Raw genomic sequence first — 17003 nt, 5'->3', positions numbered from 1 at the left:
GCCCTGAAATTATCTCAAGATAACCTCAAGAAGTGACCAGGGGGGGGGGGTGTTGAAGGGTAACCGCCTGGAGTATCGACTCAACACTAACGTCTCCTCCTAAGCTCTTGGAGTTGGAGATGAACTCAAAGCTCTCAAAATACCGTACAGTCTCCTTCCCTGTACGTCTTAACAACACAATGTGTGTCTATGTATGTATTAACACGATGTACTGAACGGGGTGAGAATAGCTTGAGCTACCTCATCCCTTTGTGTGTATTTTACCTCAAACTTGTTTCAATTTCAATTTCTCGACCTCAAAGCGTCAAGACGACAAAAAGTTGAATTGACAAAGTGCCATGAACGTGAGCCAAGAAGGATGACAAAGTAAATCCTGGGCATTAGAAAACTTTCATTATGAAGAGATTAAGAAAGTTTTTGCTTTGCGTCTTTGCAAAGGAGGACATGAGTGAAGCAGAAAATGAATGAAGCAGTATAACAATGGGGCTATATTAATAGGGTGCTAAAAATAGGAACACAGCACAAAACAATGGATACAAGTTAGAAATATGGAATAACTTTATGGAATAGGTTGCATGGCAAAATAAGGCAGATTGCTTTATTTTTTAAAACGTAGATGATAATAACTAATAATAATAGGGTGCGTGGGGGGTTTGCAAATAAAAGGAACATGCGTAGACAAATAGGTTGGTTGATTGTTGCCCCCGGAGGTGGGAAGTTTATTGTGCACCCCATACTTATTCTGTGAGCGGTAGCGCAAAAAGCATTACAGAGGGCACTTAAGGTCTAAGAGGCTTCAAATCCTCGTGGTCCCAAATCAAATCCAAATCCTTCCTATGCCAAATCCTCGTATTCCTTCCAAGTGTTATGTAGTTGTACTGCTTACTGGTCTTTATTTTAATTTGTTAATACAAAATATACGTTCGGTTTCATTGACTTTCCGAGATCATAAACTGATAAGCTCAGTACCATAACCCATGTTCTAAGCCTATTATAAAACCGAAAAGAGAAGGCGAGGAGTCACAATAACGTGGCTGAAATATGTTGACCAAACCCCCACACTAGAAAGAGAAAGGACGACGACGTTTCGGTCCGTCCTGGACCAATTTCAAGTCGAATGTAAGAATGGTCCAGGACGGACCGAAACGTCGTCGTCCCTTCACTTTCTAGTGTGTGGTTTGGTCAACATCGAAAAAGAGAAATACTGTTCGATTCCATTGCTACACTAAAACGATTTTCTCAGATATATCATGCCAGTAAGATACTGTGTAGCTTAGTATGTGTGTCTTACGTATCTCAGAGCGACCTCCAACAATCACGCTATATATATAGAAACTTTCTGACAGGCCACCGTCTCTGCATAAATCAAATAATACATTTCGAACTGTTTAATATCAGGACCACACTTAATACAACAGGTGCTAAGGATGCGACTGCCACTTATAACAGGCTAATGATCAATTGCATCATAGATGGGTGACTATGTCGTCCAGTGAAGGACTTATTGAGGCGGAAGGAGGCAGAGAAGGCCCAGTGAAGCGCGTATGACAATGGAAGATACGAGATGCACTTTGATATTCTCGCAGCTGTGTTCCGATTGTCAGAAAATGTATCTCCAACTTTTCGTGAAATCATTTCAATGTTTATTTACTATTTGTGTCTGCAGGTTAGAGCAGTTAGCTCTTGGGCTCTGCCTTTCTAACTGTCGCTCTTCTAATGGACTGATTCCCGATCTATTTTTTCTCCTATCATATCTTCTACATATTTCACGCATGCGCACGTACACACCCCCACGCACGCAGTCCTCCCCCGCCACACACACACTCACAGCTCCCCCTACACTCCCATGCGCGCGCTCACGCGCGCGCGCGCACACTGGTACCCACCAGAAAGTTGAGGTGATAAAGTGCCATATTCAGCTGAGACGTGATCCAAGTGACCTTCTGCTCGACAACGCTTCCGCCAGCACCTCCCAAGTCCCTGGTCGTCCTGGTCGTCCTGGAATGGTAGATGCCGAGTCAGAGTGAGGAAGATGAATGCCCGAAGCTACATCAGGCCCAGGAGCATCTTTGATTAAAATTAATGCCCAAATATTAAAAAGACAATGATAAACAGAGGAGTCATCAGTGGGCTGCCTGACGCAAGGCCTGAAATACGTTCCTCTTCTGACGGACTTAAGACAGGTCTTCAAACCGTCTCTTCAAACTTCAACTTTATTAAGGGGCTGGCCTTCACTTCTGGAGGAACTTTAAGGTTATATGAAAGTCTCTCGTCTCAATTTTTGATATTGTCTCGTTTTCTTTGATGGCCTGTCCATCTCGCATTCTCTTTTGTTCGTTTTTATTTCTGTTTATGTGAATTGGGACAAAAGATGTCTTACTTTCCCTATGAAAATGCTTACGAAAGGTGTTCTAGTTTCCCATGGCAATGCTTACCAAAGGTGTTCTACTTCCCCATGACAATGCTTACCAAAGATGTCTTACTTCCCCCATGAAAATGCTTACCAAAGGTGTTCTACTTGCCCATGACAATGCTTACCAAAGGTGTTCTACTTCCCCATGACAATGCTTACCAAAGATGTCTTACTTCCCCCATGAAAATGCTTACCAAAGGTGTCCTATTTTCCCATGACAATGCTTACGAAAGGTGTCCTACTTGCCCATGACAATGCTTACCAAAGGTGTTCTACTTGCCCATGGCAATATTTACCAAAGGTGTTCTACTTCCCCATGACAATAGGATGACAGTGTCCCATTTTGCGCCAACCAGCCTTCACAAATGCAAATTCCAACAGCTGAATAACTAACTCTCCCGTCTAGATGTGAGGCCCCCTTAAAAGTCTTAACTATTCTGAAAGCCTGAAGACTTAACATTGAAGCCTTACCCATCATAGAATGAGAATTCCGGATAATAAAATGGCAAAGACAGTTAAGTCTGGATATAGAGACCACCAAAATCGTTCTGTGTTCCTTGCGTATTCACAGAAGTGTATTGAGAAAGAAATATTGTATAATACGAAATGCAATAAATATATTTCATAACTATTTTACAACGACCTGATATTAGTTAGATCATTAAATACAAAATTTATTTACCAATCACCTGGAGGGTGTTCCACCCGCCTGGCGGCTGTTCCACCCGCCTGGCGGCTGTTCCACCCGCCTGGCGGCTGTTCCACCCGCCTGGCGGCTGTTCCACCCGCCTGGCGGCTGTTCCACCCGCCTGGCGGCTGTTCCACCCGCCTGGCGGCTGTTCCACCCGCCTGGCGGCTGTTCCACCCGCCTGGCGGCTGTTCCACCCGCCTGGCGGCTGTTCCACCCGCCTGGCGGCTGTTCCACCCGCCTGGCGGCTGTTCCACCCGCCTGGCGGCTGTTCCACCCGCCTGGCGGCTGTTCCACCCGCCTGGCGGCTGTTCCACCCGCCTGGCGGCTGTTCCACCCGCCTGGCGGCTGTTCCACCCGCCTGGCGGCTGTTTCACCCGCCTGGCGGCTGTTTCACCCGCCTGGCGGCTGTTTCACCCGCCTGGCGGCTGTTTCACCCGCCTGGCGGCTGTTCCACCCGCCTGGCGGCTGTTTCACCCGCCTGGAGGCTGTTTCACCCACCTGGAGGCTGTTTCACCCACCTGGAGGCTGTTTCACCCACCTGGAGGCTGTTTCACCCACCTGGAGGCTGTTTCACCCACCTGGCTGAAGCAGGAATGATCCAGCAAGATGGAGACCTTGGCGCTGGCAGACAGGTGGCGAAGAAGAAGGTTGTCGCGGCTCCCGCCATGGTGTGGGCGGAGAGTCTAGCGGAACTGGAGGACGACCCGAGAGGACCCGAGGACCACCTCCACCTGCTCCTTCAGGCACAGCCGCTGCGCCTGTGCCACGCTGTGGACAAGATGGACCTGAAGTGATAGACTGGCTCCGTTCACAGTGACGGCTCGTTAATGTCTTCCTAAATGCTCTTTATTCAATGTTTTCTGTGTATTTGAAAAACATTCACAATTAAATTTTCTCAAATTGTATATTTACCCGAGAGCCACTAACACTAGAGGCCTCGACGAGGACAGGAAACCAGCGGCTTGTCAAAGGTCCCCCCCCCTCATTTGGCTCCCCCGATATTTTTTTCCAGTTGAATTTTAAAGTAGAACAGATTTGGCAGGTCTCGTGGATACGTCCAGGTCTTTATACACATGATGACGTCAGATCAACTTAACACTATTCCCAATTTCTGACAATTTGCCACATATATTTTTATGCATGTGAATTATACTGTTAAAGTATTTCATTTGTGTATACAAAGTGCAACAAATATATAGAGAAAACAAATTTTATGTTATATTAAGATATTTTTTCTGTGTGTGGATATGCTCTTCCTGTGTGTGTGTGTGTGTGTGTGTGTGTGTGTGTGTGTGTACTCACCTAATTGTGCTTGCGGGGGTTGAGTTCTGGCTCTTTGGTTCCGCCTCTCAACCGTCAATCAACTGGTGTACAGGTTCCTGAGCCTACTGGGCTCTATCATATCTACACTTGAAACTGCTCCTTCAGTGTCTGTGTGTGTGTGTGTGTGTGTGTGTGTGTGTGTGTGTGTGTGTGTGTGTGTGTGTGTGTACAGACACGCAGTCTGAATAGTCTAAAGTTGTGAAAATCTTGCAGCTCCTCAAATTCCGAGCAGGAAGCGAAGTAAAGCAATTATACCCAGAAGGCACCAAGCAGGGGGAGAGACTGCACCACCACCAGTGTCGCCGGATACCGAAAAAGGCGCCAAATATCACTTAGGATGCCAATACGAGAACAAAGGAACATAAAGCGAGAGATATCCAAGGAATGGAATTCACCAAATATTCTAGCGAGGAACAAATTACCTCGAAGGACATTAGGAAAGGCAAACTGTCATTTGGGCAGAAAATTGAGACATTCAACAAGGTGTACAACTGTAAATTGAACACTGCAGGTTGGGCAATAAGGAGCAAGGCGGCTTTTTCCATTAAGTGTTCTAAGAATGTATGGCCAATATGTAACCTAGCCATAGCCGTTTCCCACCGTATATTATGGTGGAAGGAGGAAGTTAGTTTAGCACTATTATGCACCCCATACCCATCCTGTGGGCGATAGTGGAAAGTATTACAGAGGCACATAATGGGCTCAGGGACTGAGCCCCACAATTCATTTAGCTAAGCAAATTAGAGTCTTGACTAAGAACCCCGAACGCTGCCCACTCGGGCATCAGGCCCCATAGAATTTTAGAATAGAGAACCGCGTTGGCAAGCCAGCTACGGATGCTAGGAAGGATGGTACTTCTCCGCATAGTATTGTTTGTATTTCTTCCTATCAGTATTTATGTAAGATCAAGTGTTGGGAGTTTGGCGAAACACTTCAGACTCCATTGAGAGTTCTGGTGCTGTGGAAATACTGTTTATGTGAAGGTGAGTTAGTAGCGCCTAGTGGAGAGGGGGGGACCTGCTGCTTGGGTAACAGCTTCTCCTCCGTTTCAACCTACCCTGGCTTTGCGCCCTGGAGAGGCCACTCCAGACCGACAACCGGAGCGCAACTCCATAGTCTCCCGAGACTGATGAATGCCTACTAATATGGTACACTTGAGTTTTTCTTACGAGACCCTGATGAGGTATGCTCAGAGAATTGCCACAGGGCAGTATCTTAGGACCTCTCCTGTGTTTTATACACATCACTGATTTACCAAATGTTTAATGTTTTAAAATCTATACTGTTTGCCTGACGATACCACCTTCATTCTGATCGCTAACCCCCCATACACTAAATAATATGGTCAATAATGAATTAAATAAAGTCCACTCATGGATGTCAACCAACAAACTCACACTAAACATAGATTTACCATATTTTATTTGGTGTAAATCATCAAATCAAATTAAACTTCAGCTAGACAATGTTATTAGCAACAAAAATGAGGGGAAAGTTCCTTGGTCTATACATACACAAGAGACAACTTCAGCACCCACATACAACACAGTCAAAAAATCTAAAAAAAAACTGTCCATATACTTTCTAAAAATCAGACATTATGTTCCTCACTCTGCTCTCCTCTCACACTATACGCTAATCTATCCCTGTCTTACACACAGTACGTCGAAACTCCGTCGTCTCTTCAGTTTCTAGTGAGTAGTTTGGTCAACATTACATACGGTATCTGTGCAGGGGGTTCAACAACTGCAAATTACCTCAAGCCTATCATCACTCAGCAAAAACTCTGCTATCAGAACTATAACAAACTTTGTCTTCAGACAACACACAGCCCTTCTGTTTAAGTCCTTTAACATGCTAAACATACACTCACTCCACACATTTTCATGTGCTATTTACACGTACAAAACTTTGTTCCAAAATGCTAATCTTGATCTGAAAGTTTTCCTTAATAGGTGAAATAGAACCCATGAACACCATAGCTGAAATAAATATCTCTGATATCCTCCAGAGTCAAACTAAATCTGTGCAAACACTCCATGCAAATAAAAAGACGCAGTCTCTGGAACTCACTCCCTGACGAAATAAAAAAAAATTCCAACCTATTGCCCTATTCTAAAGCAAATCCACAAAGAACCCAATTTCTTCCTCATAGTTTCCTATCTTGTGCTTCAAACTCCGGGCTCACCATAGCCCGTGCTACTTGGAACTTTGTTCCAGGCAGCGAATCTTTAACAACAACAACATTGTGCTACAAACTCACACTGTATCTTGTACTACCCACTACCCTAATATTAATACTTGGGACATTATATATATATATATATCTTTACCAGTGTAATCACCTCTATCAATTTATATTCCAGTTATTTATAAGTTTAACATGTATAACATGTTAGGTAAGATGAATGACCTATTCGAAACACTGAGTGTTACTGGCTTCGTAAGAATTTACAAATACCAGTCTTATGTACTCATCAACCCACTGTACCTTCTTGTGAATAAAAATTATTATTATTATTATTAATTAATAGTTACACTCCAGAAATTTAGTAGTTACTCTCGAGCAATTTACATGAACGTAACTTAACCTCTCAACAATATACACTTTCTGCTCCACTGAACCAATTTTCCATCTCTGCTTCTCCCGCCTGACTTTCTCAAGATTCTTTTTCGCTTCCTTGGATTCCAGCAATAGTGTGTCTAGGAGCATTGGAAGGAAGTGGAGCATGACTAAACCCCATTCTGCAAGTGAGGGCGCAGAGGGAGGATGTAAACACAAATATAACGCAGTATAGAACTCTATATTAAAACACCTATACATAGACCAGGATTATGAAGAGGTGTCTAAAGTTCATATCAAAATAAGTTTACATGCTCGGGGGGAGGTATTTTGGACGAAAATAAAATATATGTGAATGACTATCACACAATTGTAAACCAAATTATAGGTACTCGTGTAGGATACCCTAGAATTCCTCCTTAATACGATGCTATGGAATTTTATACAGCAACTCAATTTACCTGTGGCTGAGTGTTGACCAGACCGCACACTAGAAAGTGAAGGGACGACGACATTTCGGTCCGTCCTGGACCATTCTTCACCTTCTAGTGTGTGGTCTGGTCAACGTACTTCAGCCACGTTATTGTGACTCATCGTCTTGCCTGTGGCTGCCTCTCACCTTGGTGTAGGTGGCTGAGGTGGTGAAGGTGGCTGAGGTGAAGTAGGTGGCACCCAGACACAGCAGAAGAGCGAGGAGGAGCGGGAAAGGTGCATTCTCTTCCCCTGACGCGGAATGGATGGCTGCCGGAGTCTCTCCTCCTGGTGGTAAATATTAAGAGTCGAATACATGTCAACTTGTTGACCAATCCACACACTAGAAAATGAAGGGTCGACGACGTTTCGGTCCGTCCTGGACCATTCTCAATCGACTTGAGAATGGTCTAGGACGGGCCGAAACGTCGTCGTCCCTTCACCTTCTAGTGTGTCGTTTGGTCAACATACTTCAGCCACGTTATTGTGACTCATCGCCTGCACATAAGGGTAGAGCCAGATGTTTCTTGACATATTGAAATGTCTCCAGACTGAGACACACACATCATTGTGATTTGGAATTTGTATATTATTAACGTAGGGAGGTAAATAGAAGCCTAAACAAACCATGTAATCCAGATTTATCTAATCCATCAGACAAGGCAAAAACATTTAACACACACCTAACTAAAATCATCATAACAAAGGCCTAACCAAACTACACTAACATTAGGTCTAACCAATAATACGTAACCAAACCACACTGTCTAACCTGGTCATACCTAAACCAAACAGACCAAACAAACTAGAGTTATCTAACCTTCGCCTGGGTAAACCAGTCTAAGATAAGCCTTAAATTCGAGACGAATGTATTTGTCTTATGTGTGTGACATCAGCGTTTCGGTATGTTTAATTTGTATTAAACTATGAATACGGTACACTGACTAGGGGGGGACTAGGGTTATCTTGAGGTTATATTGAGATGATTTCGGGGCTGTTTAGTGTCCCCGCGGCCCGGTCCTCGACCAGGCCTCCACCCCCAGGAAGCAGCCCGTGACAGCTGACTAACACCCAGGTACCTATTTTACTGCTAGGTAACAGGGGCACAGGGTGAAAGAAACTCTGCCCATTGTTTCTCGCCGGCGCCTGGGATCGAACCCAGGATCACAAGTCCAGCGTGCTGTCCGCTCGGCCGACCGGCTCCCTTAGGGTGTCTAGGTCTTTGTCACACAACACAACGAGGTAGGGGGGCCAGATTCACGAAGCAGTTACGCAAGCACTTACGAACCTGTACATCTTTTCTCAATCTTTGGTGGCTTTGTTTAAAAGTTATTAAACAGTTAATGAGCTCCGAAGCACCAGGAGGCTGTTCATGACAAAAAACGACAGTTGATTGGGAGGTTTTCGTGCTTGTAAACTGTTTAAAAAATGTAACCAAAGGCGTCAAAGATTGAGGAAAAATGTACACGTTCGTAAGTACTTGCGTAACTGCTTCGTGAATCTGGCCCCGGGCTCCTACCCCCCCCCCCACCCCCCCACCACCACCTCTTTGCTCTGCCCCCACTTGTAAGATGGTTTGGTTATCAAACGATGGTTACGGTAGTCTTGGAGGACAATATCCGCTTAATTAAGATAGCGTCAGTGTGTATATCTGCTACGCCTTCCAGGTAGTCAGGGTTCCCTAAGGTGGTATGTACTTAATCATTTCCCACCTTACACTCAATTTACGGGCTCACCATAGCCCGTGCTACATGGACATTTAATTCTGAGTAACTAAATCTAAAACAACAACACACTCAAACACGTCCACACACCCCCACACACACATCCACTATCCACCCTCGTCCCCTCATATACTGCCGAACATCCACCTCGTGCTGTAATACACGAACCTTAATTTCAGGCTGTAACTCCCACAATACAAGATGAGAGCGTGTAGAGGCACTACCGGCCACCAGAGAGGTACCCCAGCAAGGCGAGGATTGGCGAGGCTGCCTCACAAAGCTTATAACCTTCCTGACCTCTCTAAGTGCTAAATCACTAAATCACAATAGCTAAATCACCATGTGTTGCAATTCAGTGCCTTAAGGCCTTTTGCCATGTCCCCAATTCTTATATTTTAATATACGTTCAATCCCCAGGTATAGTGATCTGACGAATGTATATATATATCAGAGGTAAACACTAGTTCTGCCCCTGGAATACTATGAACTTAAATGTGTGTTACTGTCAGCCTTGTGCCGTCTGCGGCTGTATATGTCACCGGTGGTGACAACGGATACCGACGTTACCTATGCATTGAACTGAATAGGTTAGTTGGTGCTCAAAAATACGTCCTCTCTAAAAAGAAGACGTAAACAACCCGTTCTCATCGCATTTTGACGTATAACTCTCCTAAACTGATCTAACAAAAAAAAAAATCACAGCAACTCACAAAAAATTAACGTTTTGTCCCGTTTTCTATCCGTGGGTTAGGTTAGATTCGGGCAATTTTAGTACATCAATTTACTGGCGTTGTGAACGCTCGAGAAGTCAGGCTGTGGATTCGAACGTGCTCGGTGTCCGAGCGGTCTTTGTCTACTCGGTCTCTGGGAGCTTCATCCCTCGCCTGGAGAGACCTTGTGCGTCAACAAACCCAAAAATGATTTTTAAATAGCGCTAAAAAGTTTTAGCATAATTTAGCGCTTATATCCGTAAATTTATTATGCAAGCAAATCCATCACACATCAAACTCACCGCCAAGAGCTAGAGCGCCAGAGAGTGAGGGAGAGACCGAGAGAGAGAGCAAGCCAAAGAGAAAGAGCAAGCCAGAGAGAGCAAGCGAGAAAGAGAGCGAGAGAGCGAGAGAGCGAGAGCCCACGAGAGAGCCCACAGCATGAGCCCACTTGGTTCTTTGATTGGGGGTCTGATAGCTGAGTGGACAGCGCGCAAAACTCGTAATCTTGTGGCCCGGGTTCGATTCCCGGACCAGGCATTAAAAAATGGGCAAAATTTCTTTCACCCTAATGCCCCCCCCCCCCTGTTACCTAACAGTAAATAGGTACCTGGGAGTAAGACAGCCGTTACGGAGCTGCTTCCTGTGTGTGTGTGTGTGTGTGTGTGTGTGTGTGTGTGTGTGTGTGTGTGTGAGAGAACAAAAAATAGTAACAGTTGATTGATTGAGAGTTGAGAGGCGGGCCGAAAGAGCAGAGTTCAACCCCACAAGAACAACAAGGTCTGGGAACTTCGTCAGGTGCCAGGTGAGGAAATTTCCACGCGTTAAGAAAAACAAAAAAAGTGGAAACACATCGATGAAAACAGGAAATTTTCCCAGAATTAAAAAATGTTTCTCTTGCTTAAATGGCAATAGAAACCGAGCATTTAAAGGATTACTATTATGTCTGATTTATTCGTAATTGACTAGTTGCAGACATGGGTAAGGGGGAGGGAGGAGGGGGGGGGGTGTCAGGTGAATGTGGGAGAGATGCTTGGGTCAAACAGTGGGTGAGAGGAGCAAAGAAAATGGGAAAGGAATAAGGGGAGAGAGGAGAGAGAAAGAGAAAGCAAGAGAGAGAGATAGTTACCGATTGATTGCAAAAGTATCCGTTTAAAACCATTCCTTTGAGAGCCAAGTTGGAACAAATATATCCGGTTCCATCCAATCAAGACATGAGGAAAAACATTTTATCAACAGTTGTAAGACTAAAATATATATTTAGTACATGCAGAAACGTACACACAGGCCTACACGAGGCCTACCGTAAAGAGGAAAGTAAAGCAAGCAAGTTTGAGAGAGTAGGCTTAGAGTATTAAAATCAAAGCGGGTAAAATCAGTGTGTGTTGAGAGGAAAGATTAATCCATTGTTACATAAATTAATATATGCATCCATTATACACAACACAAAAATGGTAATAAATTATTAAATTGCACATTCAATATAGACAAGATATAATATGATATAACATCATTTGGGACTTATGAGACACACGGCCTCTAAGTTGACCAAATCACACATTAGACAGTGAAGGAACGACGACGTTTCGGTCCGTCCTGGACCATTTTCAAGTCGATTGTGAGGACGGACCGAAACATCATCGTCCCTTCACTTCCTAGTGTATAGTTTGATCAACATATTTCAGCCACGTTACTGTGACTCCTCGTCTACAAGTGCACTATAGATCCAGTGAACAGTGCAGACGATGAATCACAATAACGTGGCTTTAGATATGATAATCAAACCACACACTAGACGATGAAGGGACGACGAGGACGATGACGTTTCGGTCCGTCCTGGGCCCCATTATCAACTCTACTATCAAGCCTACACGTCAGCACCCGTCACTCGTGGCTTACCTTTGAGGACGTGTATATAGATGTGAGCAGGTCTGGCGTTGGAGGGGGCGCAGGAGTAGTTACCGGAGTCCGCTGGTCGCACGTTGCTCAAGAACAGAACGCTCAGTCCCCCATTGTTCTCAACCCGCACCTGCGGGAAGAATACAAGTCGAGTCAGATCCAAGACGCTTCTAAGAACAGCTAAGAAAAGTCAGGTCGTGTCGCCTAAGGTACAATTGAAAATAGGTCGAGTTATTCATGTAATCTCTACCATGTAACTCCTACAAATACGTGGAATTAGGTCAGGCTGGAGTTTTCAAGTGGGTGAAGAAATATTTTCCAGGAAGAGGGCAAACAGATATAGTAAGAGGAACGCTGTTTGCATCCATTGTGAGACCAGTTATTGAGTAGGTTGTTCCGCATGAAGCCCTTTACCTAAAGAAGAACACGACAAAAGAAAAGGTCCAATTATATGCAACAAGACTCGTTCCTGAACTAAGGGGGTTGAACTACGAAGACAGACTGAAGAGACCTGGACCCCACTGCACCGGAGGAAACGAGGATTAAGGTAGACATGATAACGACCTACAAGATACTAAGGGAACTGACGATGTAGATTTAGAAGCAATTAAGGAACAGTTGCACGAGACGACGTAATTGGAAACTGGAGACAGATGAGTCACAGATGTCAGCAAGAACAATGTAAGAGTTGTAAATATGTGGAGAAAGGCGGACTAGATGATAAAGTTGACAAAGCCAATTTGAAAAAAGACATAACCTGTCAAAAAAACATCCAACAAACAAAAACAAACTGAACAAACAGACGACAAACAAAACCCCCACAATAACAAATATGCACAATTTGACTACGACGTTCAGCAGTAAATAAAACACTCGCAATTAAAACAGAAAAAAAGAATAATTAATCATTTCTTCCATCGGAGGCCAAATGAGGAGCTCTGAGAGCGGGAACCAGTCAAGGGAGACCTGGAGCCAGATTCACGAAGCAGCTACTTACAAGTACTACAAGTACGTTCGCAAGTACTACAAGTACGTTCGCAAGTACTACAAGTACGTTCGTAAGTACTACAAGTACTTACGAACGTGTACATCTTTCCTCAATCTTTGATGCCTTTGGTTACATTTATTAAACAATTTACAAGCATGAAAACTTGTCAATCAACTGTTGTTATTGTTATCAACAGCCTCCTGGTGCTTCGGAGCTCATTAACCGTTTAATAATTGTAAACAAAGCCGCCAAAGATTGAGAAAAGATGCACAGGTTCATAAGTGTTTGCGTAACTGCTTCGTGAATCTGGCCCCCTCCACTACAGCAGCAGGAGCAGCAGCAGCAGCAGCAGCAGCAGGAGGGGTCACTGCTTCCAAGGCAGCTCAGGTGACTAAGTCAGAGGGCAATAATCAATCACCATGTTAGGCAGTTAATCGGCTTGTTCCCGTCCAGTGGCTGGAAAGAGAGGCAGTTGGCATGAACTTCCAGGGGGGATATTGAGGATGGTAGTTAGTGCGTTGGATTGATGTCGTGCTTGTACCGATGTCTGCGTTATATTGATGATGCAGGCGATGAGTCAACGTGGCTAAAGTATGTTGACCAGACCACACACTAGAAGGTGAAGGGACGACGACGTTTCGGTCCGTCCTGGACCATTCTCAAGTCGATTCTCACAATCGACTTGAGAATAGTCCAGGACGGACCGAAACGTCGTCGTCGTCGTCCCTTCACCTTCTAGTGTGTGGTCTGGTCAACACTTATATTGATGATATAATATGAACCTTGAACTCCCCATGGGGGTTGAAACCAAGCACTTTAAACCCCCAATAAATGTTACAAAAAAATAGGAGGCAGAAGAGGATTGTATGAAGCAGTGAACCCTGTGGTTTCACTGTGGTCATTAAAATTCACATAAAAAGAGAGAGGGTGGGATTTTTCTCCTTTTCAACAAGAGAAAAATAACAGTAGCAGAAGGTAGGGTTCCCCTCCCTCACCCACCAACCAACCATTCACACATTTGGCTCAATCAAACGCTTTTTATCTCGTTTATATATAATATATAAACACATTCTCGTAAATCTCCAAACAATTTTCAATAAATTTTCAGTATTGATCATAAGAGATGTCTAAAGACTATCAAACTTTGTAAGCTATTGTTATTATTGTGATTAAATATGACCGGAAAGGGTTAGATCAATGAATCTGAAATGAATGGAGAAGATTCAGGGTAAAATAGTATGTTGTTGAATCTCGTTACCAGGATTTATGATGTATTGCGAAGTGGGAGGGTGTGGGGGACGGGTGTGGGGGACGGGTGTGGTGGGACGGGTGTGGGGGGACGGGTGTGGGGGGACGGGTGTGGGGGGACGGGTGTGGGGGGACGGGTGTGGGAAAGAGACAAGTGGAATACACACTCTCTTAACTAGATGTGAAGAACGTGATAATTATTCGTCTGAATTGGATTCAACTGCCTTTCTTGTTTGGTAGTGTGGTAGTTCATCAGGTCGTGGTACCTACCTCCCTGGTAGTGTGGTAGTTCATCAGGTGGTGGTGGTGGTACCTACCTCTCTGGTAGCGTGGTAGCTGACCATGTACTCGTCGTGGTGGTGGTGGTAGCAGACCATGTACTGGTCGTGGTACCTACCTCCCTGGTAGCGTGGTAGCTGACCATGTGCTGGTGCTGGTGGTCGTGGTACCTACCTCCCTGGTAGCGTGGTAGTTGACCATGTACTGGTCGTGGTGGTGGTGGTACCTACCTCTCTGGTAGCGTGGTAGTTGACCATGTGCTGGTCGTGGTAGTGGTACCTACCTCCCTGGTAGCGTGGTAGTTGACCATGTGCTGGTGGTACTGGTGGTACCTACCTCCCTGGTAGCGTGGTAGCTGACCATGTGCTGGTAGTGGTGGTACCTACCTCCCTGGTAGCGTGGTAGCTGACCATGTACTGGTGGTACCTACCTCCCTGGTAGCGTGGTAGTTGATCATGTGCTGGTCGTGGTACCAGAAGACGTAGGAGGGTGGTTGGGTGTTGTCTCTCAAGACACACACAAGCCTCAAGGAGCTGCCAACAGTCATGTACTTCTCTGGGCCACCCAAGATCTCTGACGTCGCCTCTGTTAACAATCATCAACACGTAAGTCATCACTATCTTCAAAACCAGATTCAGCTCCCCCCTTCCCCTTCGTTTTGAATGAATGGATAAAGACACACAGACACACACACACACACGGGAGTGGGGGGGGGGGGCATGGATCTATTGCCAATAGATGTGTTGACAACATGGCAATAGTAGCTTACAGGGGTAGTTAACGATTACATAACCAGCGAGGTAGTCTTGGATCATCGCTACACGGTTGAGAAGGGATCCTAATGCCTGAATTTCTTTCATTGATGCGACGATGGGCCCTCAAGCCATGACCACAGATCAGGCTGCTTCCTGTGAGTTACTAGTAGCGTGGAGGACAGCCTGTGAGTTACTAGTAGCGTGGAGGACAGCCTGTGAGTTACTAGCAGCGTGGAGGACAGCCTATGAGTTACTAGCAGCGTGGAGGACAGCCTGTGAGTTACTAGTAGCGTGGAGGACAGCCTGTGAGTTACTAGTAGCGTGGAGGACAGCCTATGAGTTACTAGTAGTGTGGAGGACAGCCTGTGAGTTACTAGTAGCGTGGAGGACAGCCTGTGAGTTACTAGTAGCGTGGAGGACAGCCTGTGAGTTACTAGTAGCGTGGAGGACAGCCTGTGAGTTACTAGTAGCGTGGAGGACAGCCTGTGAGTTACTAGTAGCGTGGAGGACAGCCTGTGAGTTACTAGTAGCGTGGAGGACAGCCTGTGAGTTACTAGTAGCGTGGAGGACAGCCTGTGAGTTACTAGTAGCGTGGAGGACAGCCTGTGAGTTACTAGTAGCGTGGAGGACAGCCTGTGAGTTACTAGTAGCGTGGAGGACAGCCTGTGAGTTACTAGTAGCGTGGAGGACAGCCTGTGAGTTACTAGTAGCGTGGAGGACAGCCTGTGAGTTACTAGTAGCGTGGAGGACAGCCTATGAGTTACCAGCAGCGTGGAGGACAGCCTGTGTGCCTGGGGAATTGGGAAGTAAAGAGATGCAGCTTGTCTGAGTTACGGCAGACATATTAATGTCTGCCGTAACTCAGACGATTCCTACTAACCAAGGCAAATGATGTGTATATGGAGCTAGGGCGGTCTGCCAGCGTCCCCCACAGAGCTCAAGAGATTTCTCGCAATCACTGCTAACAAGCGCGGTAGGGGAGGGTGGTAGTGGTAGTAGTAATTGCAGTGGTGGTTAGGGATGAGGTGGAGGAGGATATGCTGGTTAGAGAGGTGGTTAGAGGGGGGGGGCAGTGTCTAAACATGGGTTGTGGTAGGGGGAATGTCTAACCATTCCATTTAAAAACAGTCCTATTAGTATGTTTTATTTGAATAAATGGCGTTTTGGTGGTGGTAGTACTGGTGATTGTGATGGTGGTAGTACTGGTGATTGTGATGGTGGTAGTACTGGGGATTGTGGTGGTGGTAGTACTGGGGATTGTGATGGTGGTAGTACTGGGGATTGTGATGGTGGTAGTACTGGGGATTGTGATGGTGGTAGTACTGGTGATTGTGATGGTGGTAGTACTGGTGATTGTGATGGTGGTAGTACTGGGGATTGTGATGGTGGTAGTACTGGGGATTGTGATGGTGGTAGCGCCATAAGAAGTGGTGGAGGCTTTCTTTGTGGGATAAGGAATGGATTTAATTCCCCTTGGATAAAAACATATATCCATATATCCACGTGTTGAAGCTTCGACAGTTTGAGCACAATCAACATATCCTCCTCAAGGCATCCATGTGGCTGGCACTCGAGCGGGAGGATTAGCGGGATTCACTAGACTAGGATAAATAAGGATGTACCTATATCGGACACAACGGCTGGGCACCTCTGGATTAGGATGTCCCATTGTCCGGGCACCTCTGGATTAGGACGCCCCATTCACCGGGCACCTCTGGATTAGGACGCCCCATTCACCGGGCACCTCTGGATTAGGACGCCCCATTGTCCGGGCACCTCTGGATTAGGACGCCCCATTCACCGGGCACCTCTGGATTAGGACTCCCCATCCACCGGGCACCTCTGGATAAGGACCGCTATATACACACTATCTGTATACATATACACAGCTCCTTGTCCCTTATATAGGGTAAGCAAAACCCCAAAACAATTAAATCAA

At 45.5% G+C, this 17003-nt stretch overlaps 1 protein-coding gene across 4 annotated transcripts in view; it reads right to left on the bottom strand.

The window, feature by feature from the left end:
• LOC123766709 (neural cell adhesion molecule 2) overlaps positions 1-17003 on the bottom strand; it is a 221718-nt gene that overhangs the window by 1777 nt on the left and 202938 nt on the right. For 3 of the 4 annotated variants that reach the window (XM_069307675.1, XM_045755988.2, XM_069307676.1), the window contains 5 exons: positions 14740-14894; positions 11795-11924; positions 7610-7749; positions 3683-3872; positions 1887-1998 (listed from right to left, as the gene is read on the bottom strand). In XM_069307675.1, coding sequence (XP_069163776.1) covers positions 1916-1998; positions 3683-3872; positions 7610-7749; positions 11795-11924; positions 14740-14894 — 698 coding nt within the window. In that variant the 3' untranslated portion in view covers positions 1887-1915. The remainder of the gene's footprint in view (positions 1-1886; positions 1999-3682; positions 3873-7609; positions 7750-11794; positions 11925-14739; positions 14895-17003) is intronic. The other variant, XM_045755989.2, reaches the window with a different exon arrangement.

The sequence above is a fragment of the Procambarus clarkii genome, chromosome 60 (genome assembly GCF_040958095.1).
Source record: "Procambarus clarkii isolate CNS0578487 chromosome 60, FALCON_Pclarkii_2.0, whole genome shotgun sequence".
Taxonomy (NCBI): Eukaryota; Metazoa; Arthropoda; class Malacostraca; order Decapoda; family Cambaridae; genus Procambarus; species Procambarus clarkii.
This window is presented reverse-complemented; position numbering and strand designations above follow the sequence as displayed.